At 32.1% G+C, this 9622-nt stretch overlaps 1 protein-coding gene across 3 annotated transcripts; it reads left to right on the top strand.

Moving 5' to 3' along the window:
* LOC112687473 lies at positions 1–3121 on the top strand. 3 transcript variants are annotated; one of them, XR_003148980.1, is made up of 6 exons: positions 1–282; positions 359–677; positions 1204–1402; positions 1569–2018; positions 2548–2716; positions 2905–3121. XR_003148980.1 is itself a non-coding variant. In XM_025560195.1 (4 exons), the coding sequence occupies exons 1-4, from the start codon at positions 372–374 to the stop codon at positions 2661–2663; spliced, it is 1071 nt and encodes a 356-aa protein (XP_025415980.1). In that variant the 5' UTR covers positions 1–371; the 3' UTR covers positions 2664–2886. The 3 variants fall into 3 exon arrangements, 1 of the variants encoding a protein (XP_025415980.1); XR_003148979.1 differs by having other exon boundaries at positions 1–677; XM_025560195.1 differs by lacking the exon at positions 2905–3121 and having other exon boundaries at positions 1–677; positions 2548–2886.
* The last annotated feature ends 6501 nt before the right edge of the window (positions 3122–9622 follow it).

Raw genomic sequence — 9622 nt, 5'->3', positions numbered from 1 at the left:
TGGTAATGACAGTGCATTTTTAAAACAACACTTGCTCAGAATTCTATAAACACGATCGTGAAAATAAAAAACTAAAAAAAAATGTTATGGCTGAAATGCTATCGACGAAAAAGCGTCGTAGTATGCAAACAGTTGCTATGATCAAAAGTATTATTAATATGTAATAAGGAACGAGATTTTAGTTTACCGTAAACCATCGACTTGACTATTTGAGTTGTTTCAAACTTACGGCGATACAGTACAACACACACATACGTCTTCGTGCACCGTTGTTTCCGATCGGTTCGTATAACCTTTCCGGCTAAGACTTCAGGAAGCACAAGTGCTACTCAAGTACACTACTTCTATTCGTATATAGCTATTTTACTCGAATGCGAGACGCCATGGATTCACTACCATACGCATCAGTATGGGACCTGGGGTTGCCAGCAACACCAGCGGACATGAGCTCTGAGAACGTGAACTACGGCCTCAGCGACATGGTCAGGGCCAGTTACTTGGCGAAACTGCGTGAAACGCTTATGTCCAACATGAGAGAAAACACTGCGAGTGACCGCGGCTCGGCTGAAGACACAATGGTCGAAATGTTCGTGGAAAAGTGTTTGGGCGAGATGGAAAAGGACGCGTTAAGGAAATGCATGGTAGCGGAGATATACTGCGAAGCGATGCGTAAAACGGTACGTTCACATCTGCTCTGTGATTCCCGAAATTCACCCGTCCATCCAAACTTACACTTTATATTTTGCGATAATGATCCGTGTACGGATAGCACTTAAAAAAAGGAAAAAAAACCCACGTACTACTTTCGACTCTTGCTGTCCGCGGGTGCGTTAAGGACCCCACAAAGATGCACTAAAACAATGATTTTCAACCAGGGGGTTACGACCCCCAAGAGGGTCGCGAATCATAGGTTTAGGGGTTGCCAAAAAAAAATGGATGGAATAATTTTTTCATATTATTTAAAAAAAACAAAGTAAATCATTTATTTTGTGAAATTTTTAAGTGTAAATTCATCAACATTGTTTATCATGTTAATATTTTATCGGTAATTAATACAATTTTGATGAATATAGCAACAATTTATTTTTTGAAGGAGTCGCATTACAAAAAAAAAAATAAAAAATGGGGTATCGCACTAAAATGTCGAATACAACAATATTATGCTAATAATTCACAATCGTATTGCTTTCTATGGGTAAACAGATAGACGAAGTGAACCACTGCACGGTCACATCAACGATCCATGACCGGCTGATGACGACGATCATAGCGGAAGCTGACAGTAAGAATCGTGAAACCGCATCGACGATTGAGGTCGCTGCTGACGGCGTCGACGAGAAACAGCAAAACTCCTGTGACGACTCGTACCTACTTCAGTTCCCGACGCAGGCACAAGTCTTCGGTAACTATATCATGGGCATTATTGCAAATAAAACCTAACGCCTGTTACAGAAAACTCACGATTGTTAACAATTAACTCCCAATCTCGTGGAAAACGAAAAATGTCTTTGCGCCAAAGTGTATATTATTATGTTGCCTTAAAATAAACGTTTAATTTACGCTTGCAGATCAACAGGACGAACAGGGCATTATGACACTCGCCATCGAGAATTTCAAGTGCACATCAATGTTTCCGGGATCGATATCGGAAGACATTGTCGATCCAAGTACCGTGCGACCCGATATAATTAATATGGTTAAGAATGATAAAGATCTCAGTGCTATGGTGGCTACAACGCACGAGTTCCGCAGGAACATGAAAAGACTACCCCGAGCCATGCGAGCCCGGGTAGACCAGGAGCTGAACCGGATGTTTGGTAACTGCCTTGATCCCGGGTATCGATCAATATTTTTGTCCAAAGAGGAGGAATGGATAATTTCCTACGAAAGGATCATGCTGTTGGTCTCAAACCGCATGAAACCATATTTCGAACACGAGAAAATCGCCAAATCCTCCGACTTTGAGAATATCGTTCAACTCATATCGAGGACCATGATGGATAGCGCCAGCGATCCGAGTACGATACTTTATTATTTTGTTGTTACGCGCCAAAAGCAATTTGACGTTTTTTAGGATGTCAAGAACATTTATAACCATCGTCGTCGTTACACTGTTTAAAAAGTTGTCATCATCTTTATATCGACTGCTAAATTTTATTTTATTTTACTATTTCTCTTACAGTTTATAGCCTAACCACTAATGCAAGTCTCAATAAATTAAACACGACTGCATTTGGTTTGTACTTACATGAAATATAGCAGGTTACATATGTAAGTGCTGTATCTCGTGCGAGAAAATCGCATTCATCAAAAATGACAGCTACGCTCTTAAATTTTCGGGCATCTGGTGTAAAATAGAACAATGTCGAACTGTCTCTGTTAAGCCAGTTCATATATTGTTCATATACCGTTGCCGGTCGTTTTAATTCTGCTCCTTTGCGCATTTTTCTACCAACAATTTTTATCTCAATAATTATTTATAAACATACAATGTACTTTTGCGTATTACAAAATTGCATTATAAATTGTTGTTTTTTGATTTTCTAGCTGAGATCACGATAAACCAAACCATAGACGGGTTTTTTACCGGGCACCCGTACAAATCCATCGATCAATTCATAGCCGCCAATGGTTATTTTTTCCAATCTGATCGGCCGTTGTAACCGTTCAAACCAAATGGTGTCTCGATAAAATATACTAAAATAGTAGTACACATGTAAGTTTTGTTTTTGTAAAGTATTGGAATTGCACCCAAAAGAAAATTCGCAAAAATATATCCTTAACCTAAGAATAAGACTGTCGCTTCTCCATCCGATCCTTAAATACAATATTACCTATAACAATATAATTTCAATTTATAAATGTATTCTACATGCCATGTTCATATAAACGTTTTAATTACAGGTACCGTTTTTGTTATTATGACATACAGCAATGGCTTTCATTGCATTATTGCTTTTTTCGTCAACTAAGATTTTGTGAAATGCACAAGACTTTGCCGGTTGGCTTTGCTGTGACAGCACATTAATCAGGCCCGTTGGCCTCAATTAAGACGACAATTATTTATTGTTATATATATGAAATTTATATTTTTTGTTAAATTAATATATTGTATTATGAAACTACGTATTTTGCGTCAAAAAGACATTCATTGTTTTTTTTTCTTCAAAAATGCGTAATAAAATGTTTGTTATTGAAATACGGTATGATTATATGATATTCTATCGTAAATGGTAAGATACTACGTAAAATATTATGTGTACAACGGGTGGGATTCCTAAAATAGTTAAATGTGCCACGAAACGGAACGGACGAAGTAGCCGATGACACCTTGTTGTGGTTCGCAAGTGATTTACAAAATTTACAAAGTTTTGCAAGTTCGATTGTAGACGACCATAAACGACGAAAGCACTTCGCATTAAGAAAACGTTTTTTTGAGATGAGCTCACGTATGTATCAGACAAGCGCAAGCCGAACAATGGTTACGTGATGAAAGTTTAAGCTATTGTTTTTTCTTATGTTTTTACTATAACTATAACTTATTTTGTATAAAATATTAACATCATAATATTTAATTGTTATATTTTATGTACTGTGAATTTTCAGTACTCTAATTTTGGTTCAGTTATAAATAATAGTTATAGATTTAAGTCTACTATTTTAATTTATTGGGTGATCAAATATTATGTGACAGCGGTAACTCTATTAAGTATGCGAGGTATAAGAAAATTAAGTTTACCAAGTAAACCCATAGAATTTCAATATAAGTATTGTTATAAACCAAAATTAGTGAAAGAAAAATAAAAATAGTGTAAAATACAGTTGGGTAAGTGATGGATATGAGATTGGATTGAATGCACTCCTCCTTGTTTAAGGAAGGTTATTCGGGGTTACAAATGTTCGAGATCTGATCAGTGCAACTGAGTTGTCTCGGAAGCTAAATAAAATAGCACTTATTTGGATCGTCACCGATCTTCGGGTGTTGACGTGGCGGACATAATATAATATTACGATGAATAGAGATGAGAATGGAGTGAAATAGAAATTAAGTGAAAAAAATCTCAAGTTATAGTGAACAGATTGTGGACACTTATTCTGTACAAAATAAATAAAGACACAATAACCCAAGAAAATTTCGATTTCCTAAAAAAAGTCTTTTGAATAACATTTTAAAATTCAAAGACGACATAATGCATTCGATTCGATATATATTAGCGTTTATGTTATAAGGCGGGACGCACACCAGAGCGATACGATATATACGATTTGCGATTTACGATAATAATTGTATTGCGACTTCCACTCACATTTATAATACGCAACTCTTACGATATTATGATATAGGTGGTAAAAATAAAACTGGAAAAAGTTACCGATGGAGATCTCGAAAGAATCCCACTAAGACAAACTAGAGCAATGCAAATTCGTGACACATTTGCGGAATATTTTATTTCTCCAGAAGGCAGTATACCTATCAAAGGAAATGTATATATAAAAATGTATTATTATCAATTATTATTTATTTGTGATTTGGGAATATCTAACAAGTGTAAAATATTTTTATTTTAATCGCCTATTTATTTATGACGACATAATATGTGAATTATTGATAACAATGCAATTCACTCATTTAATTTTTCAATATAATTGTAGAATATACAATTAATGTGCATTTTACTAATGACTATATGTGACTATAATACTCTCGATGTCAGATTGACGATTGTGCACTTTAAAATGTATTTGAGAGTTTTTAAATTGATTGTGAAAAAATCACACAACATTATTCTATTCGACTAAAACACAATTTTTTAGTTGAATAGAAACTTTTTTGAATGAAAAATATCATGTTTTTAAATGAAAAAAATTACACTTACCGGAATCGTAAATAGAATCTTTCCAAGCTTTTTCTGTGATATCTCATCTGCTATAATCCTTTAAGGTATAATTCCATGTACACCCAGGCCCATATTTAGGGAGGGCATGGACAGGCATGCCCGGGGGCGTCAATTCTCAGGGGTGGCGAAATATTTTAGCAAAATTAAATTAACAAATTATGTACCTAATGAAAGAAATAAAATAAAATAGTATGTTTTGTTATGGTAAAATTTGTAAATTAAAAAAAAAAATTGTATTTTTATCATATTATAATTTGTTAATTAAAAATAAAGGAAATTGAATGTTTTATTATGTTATAATTTATTATAATTTGTTAATTAAAAAGGTATTAAACGATTTTCATTTATAAGCTATATTTTAATATTAAAGAATCTCGATTATGTATGAAATAATAAGTGGTATATTATAATTATTTATTTTTTTTTTGGAGGGAGGTCATAAATTATATATGCGTGGCGCCAAATTTTTTAATACGGGCCTGGGCCCAAAAGTTTATTGATCTGTTTTCATGCAACCGGGCATTAGTCTGATTGTAGTACCAGACATATTAAATAAGTCTACTTTAATTTAATAATTGTACTGATAATTGTACTTATCTGTTAATTGTACTAATAATTAGAGGAGTTTCTGCTGTATAACTTCTAATACAAATACTTTTTCAAAAATAGTAGACTGTCTGGTTATAACATTAAATATTTCAATTCAATTGTATTACACACTTTCAGTCGAACGTTCTTGGTTTATGTCCGTTGCGTATGTTTGTAAATAGTGAAATCGTTATTGTTATAAATAATAGTGAACAATTTAATAAAAATATTGATTATTTATTGATTAAAAAACGTAGAGATAAAATATTTTTTTTGAGTGTCGAAGAGTATAATGAACGACTAAAAAAAGAAAAAAATTCTAAAATAATTTTGAATTTGCCTGGTTTAAAGAAAAATCCTAAATATTATAAAACGTTCATAAATACGACATAATATCAATATGTGAAAAATATCGACTTATATTGAGAGTGTACAATGTAACGAATCGGGTATCCTTTATTATGTAGATAATTACTAATTAGTGAATTAATGAATCATCAGGATCATTTAATTATGTTTGTTACCTTATGATCTCTTAAAACTAAGCCGGCAGAAAAAATTGTATTTAATTTAATGGATATTGATACCATTTTTGGAACACCAGCAATATTACACTCTGACCAGTGGTGGTTTCACGGTGGGTGGGTTAGGTGGACCGCCCTTCCCCCTTGAGCCGCGTAAAAACTAAAAATATGAATGAGCAAACAGTTTACTAAAAATCGTTTTGGTGATAATTTTATGTCAAAGCCGTATACTGTTTACAAAAACTTTTGCTCCTAAAAGTTTGACTGTTAATTAAGTTTGAATAAAAAATAATTATTGTTTTAATTTTTTTATTGATACCTATATTTTTATGTTATGCCATTGTGGTATAAAGTTTATAGAACTTAAAATTACTTCTCATGTATTAAGCAATAGGAAAAAATAAATGGGATATGTATGCAAATTTTAAGTATCTGCAACATATTTTCGCCACCCCCTCCTTTGTGGCTTCTCAAAAACCAACACTGACTTTGACTATGGTAGAGGATTTGTGAACTATATTATAAGAGAACTTAATGAAATGCGGAGAGATATTAATCATTCACGGAAAACCTCGACACAGTCAATCACTAGGATCAATAGAACGGGATAATCGAGATGTTGAAGACATGCTGGCTACTTGGATGGCAGAAAATAATTCAACAGATTGGCCAACCGCACTGAAATTTATTCAATTTTGAAAAACCATGCTTTCTATCAGGAGCGGCTCTAGAGCCTTGGTTAGAGGAAGGCCAAGTTATAATTTTACAAAATCTTACAACAAAAAGAAAACAACAATTTTTACAAAACAAATTCAAGTCGTCTATTTTTAAAATTTGCAAAAAATATCAATAATATGATCTGTTTGATCTAGAATATCTACTTTATGATGTACAATAATTAGACATAATGTTGATAGTCTATTTTCAGTCATCCTTGAATGAAGCTAGGTTTTTAGTCTTCGAAGTGTGGAGAAACTCTTTTCAACCGTCATACCTCTATAGCTCTATCTACATACTTGTGCGTGTCGTATGGATAGTCCATATTATAATATGAATTTTTTGTTAACAATATACATTTTTTTATAAATACGGTACGGGCTTGGGGGGACCGCGGCCCCTAGAGTCCCCTCTAGATCCGCCCTAGCTTTCCATTCAGGTGAGAATAAGTATTTATAAATAATTAAAATATATTATTAATTTAATAAAAGCAAAGACATTGCAACTAATAATTTAATTTATTAATGAAAACTGTTACAATTTAAATATAATATTTATTTTCTGGTATAGGAAGATTGACAAGTAAAATTAGGATTGACATCAGTTGGGGTCCCGTCAGATGCGATCACCAATTTTAATTCTGAAGAAGATATTTTAGCTATTATAAATAATCAACCAGAAAAATCGCATGGCATAAATTATGGTATATTATTTATTAATAGTATTATTTTTAGATTTGAAGAATAATTTAGCGTTTTTGATTACTTAGTTAATCAACGACAAGAAAACATACTTCATGTTCGTGAAGAATTGGTGAAATGGTTTGAAAAGCAGCCAAAGAAAATGATAAAAATATTGAATAGCAAACTCGAAAACATAAATACGGGGACCTACTGTACGAATATTGATTCCTGATATTAATAGGGCTTGAGGATCACCTCGAAATGTATTGGCTGTTGTTACAGAATGTTGTTACAGATGTTCAAGAAAACTTGTATAAATAATGCGAGTGCCTAACCATATTATAAATGAGACAGTATATAAATTTAATGTTTTTTTTATTAACTAATCATAAATTGTAGGTACAGATAATGGTTTTCTGAAACATAAGTATAAAAAAAACAGAATTAGTTCCTTGTGAGGAAAATTTTCTTGGCTTGAAAAGTACAATACTGTCAGCAAAGTAAAATGATGTAATTCTCCGAGAGGTTGTCGCCCATAACAGTATTGCTGGGAGTCAAGGTTATCAGAGGTGTTATTGTAAAACAAAATGTAAAAACAATCGATGTGCTTGTCAAGCAGCGAAAAAATTGTGTAACTTGAAATGCCATAATAGCTACTATCCTGTAAAAATAAATACAATTTTGAACTGTACTGATTTTTAACTTTTAATAAACAAAAAAAATAAATATTGTCAACTTTGAGTGTTAACCTTAGTCATTGCCAGTAATGTCTAGATAGTGTCAACATTGCCTAACCGAATCAGCAATTACCAGTAATGACTAGAATTTCCGGTATTAACTGATTGCCGACATTGGCGGTAACATATATCTAAATATTACAGACAGGCGTGTTTGGGACTGGAAGGATGTCAATGTATTTGTCGAAGTTCTCTTCCTGAAATCCTCTAACCATGAAATCCCTTGTGAAATTAAACAGGGTTCGTTATTTTTGTTTATATTCTACACTGGTTTTTGGTGGAAAGTAAAGAAGTAGTACAATAAGCAAAGTACACTGTTGATACTATGTAATTTATGTATTTACACGTGCGCATGAACAACACACGTTATATTTCAAATTCACTCAGCAAAACGTCTTAATGTTATACTATTAGTCGTCGAATAAAATCATTTAAAGACTCGATGAAAACATGTTCGAACAAATTATAAATAACACTCACGGACGACCGTATTTCCTACGTTGTTACGAGTATATTATATGTTTGACGACACGTTAAAACAATAGAAACATAAAAAAAAAATCTAAACTTGTCTCCCTTTTACAACTAGTGTATTTAGCGTGTGCAACCCGCAATGCATAATGTTATTGATTATATCATGAAATGTGTGAATTTTTTTACGTAAGCTCTCCTTTGAACAGTTAAATATATACCATAAATATTTATTAATCTGTTTTTTAAAAAAATTAAAAAAAATAATATAAATCTTCTAATAAAACCTGTACTGATTGATGCTATTAAATTATTATCAGTAAATAAATAAATAACATTCTTCGACATTAAATTATGTACACTCGAAAGTACGAAAACAATAACAATATTTATTTTCATTAACCTATCAAATCACTCGGGTTCGACATTTGAAAGATTGACCTATGTATTTTTTCTTCGGGTATAGCTTACATACACAAATGAATTGTTTACCTATGAAATTTGTTTCTATTAAATACTTAAATTACCGTAGCATATCCGCAAAAATCGTTAGCGTTACGAGTGCAACGTGAGTTTAATCGGAGCTCGTACAGCTATATTTATTTATTTTTTATTGAAATCAATTTAATATACAAATTAATTCTGTGCCCCACTGAGAAGAAGACTCGTGTAAGAGGGTCGTGCATTATAAATGTAATTATATAAAAATAACATTTCTAGTAGCATTTAATATATATCTAATTAGTATACGATTTAAATTAAATGATTTCACATTACCGTTAAATAAATATAATATTATTATACGTTACCATTGTGAAATGTTTTTATTTTTTAATACATTTAATGGAAGGTTTATTATACATATAGGACGGTAATTTATTAAGTTGTTTGGTACCGATTATTTCAAATTGTCTACCAGATTATTTATTTTTATTTTTTTAATAGTAAAACTCTTTTTTGCAGACCTTTATTCAATTCCGTGTAATATGGATTGAAATAAATTA

Source organism: Sipha flava, unplaced genomic scaffold (genome assembly GCF_003268045.1).
Source record: "Sipha flava isolate LNK unplaced genomic scaffold, YSA_version1 34_pilon_pilon, whole genome shotgun sequence".
In the NCBI taxonomy this organism is placed as follows: Eukaryota; Metazoa; Arthropoda; class Insecta; order Hemiptera; family Aphididae; genus Sipha; species Sipha flava.
The sequence above is the reverse complement of the archived record's forward strand: the minus strand, read 5'-3'. Positions and strand labels throughout refer to the sequence as shown.

Excerpts from the sequence above, each read along its gene's own strand:
- LOC112687473 (XM_025560195.1), top strand. The coding sequence starts at position 372 with ATGCGAGACGCCATGGATTCACTACCATACGCATCAGTATGGGACCTG. Across the intron at positions 1,403-1,568 it reads GACGCAGGCACAAGTCTTCG|ATCAACAGGACGAACAGGGC; the intron begins GTAACTATATCA and ends TTACGCTTGCAG. Across the intron at positions 2,019-2,547 it reads GGATAGCGCCAGCGATCCGA|CTGAGATCACGATAAACCAA; the intron begins GTACGATACTTT and ends TTGATTTTCTAG.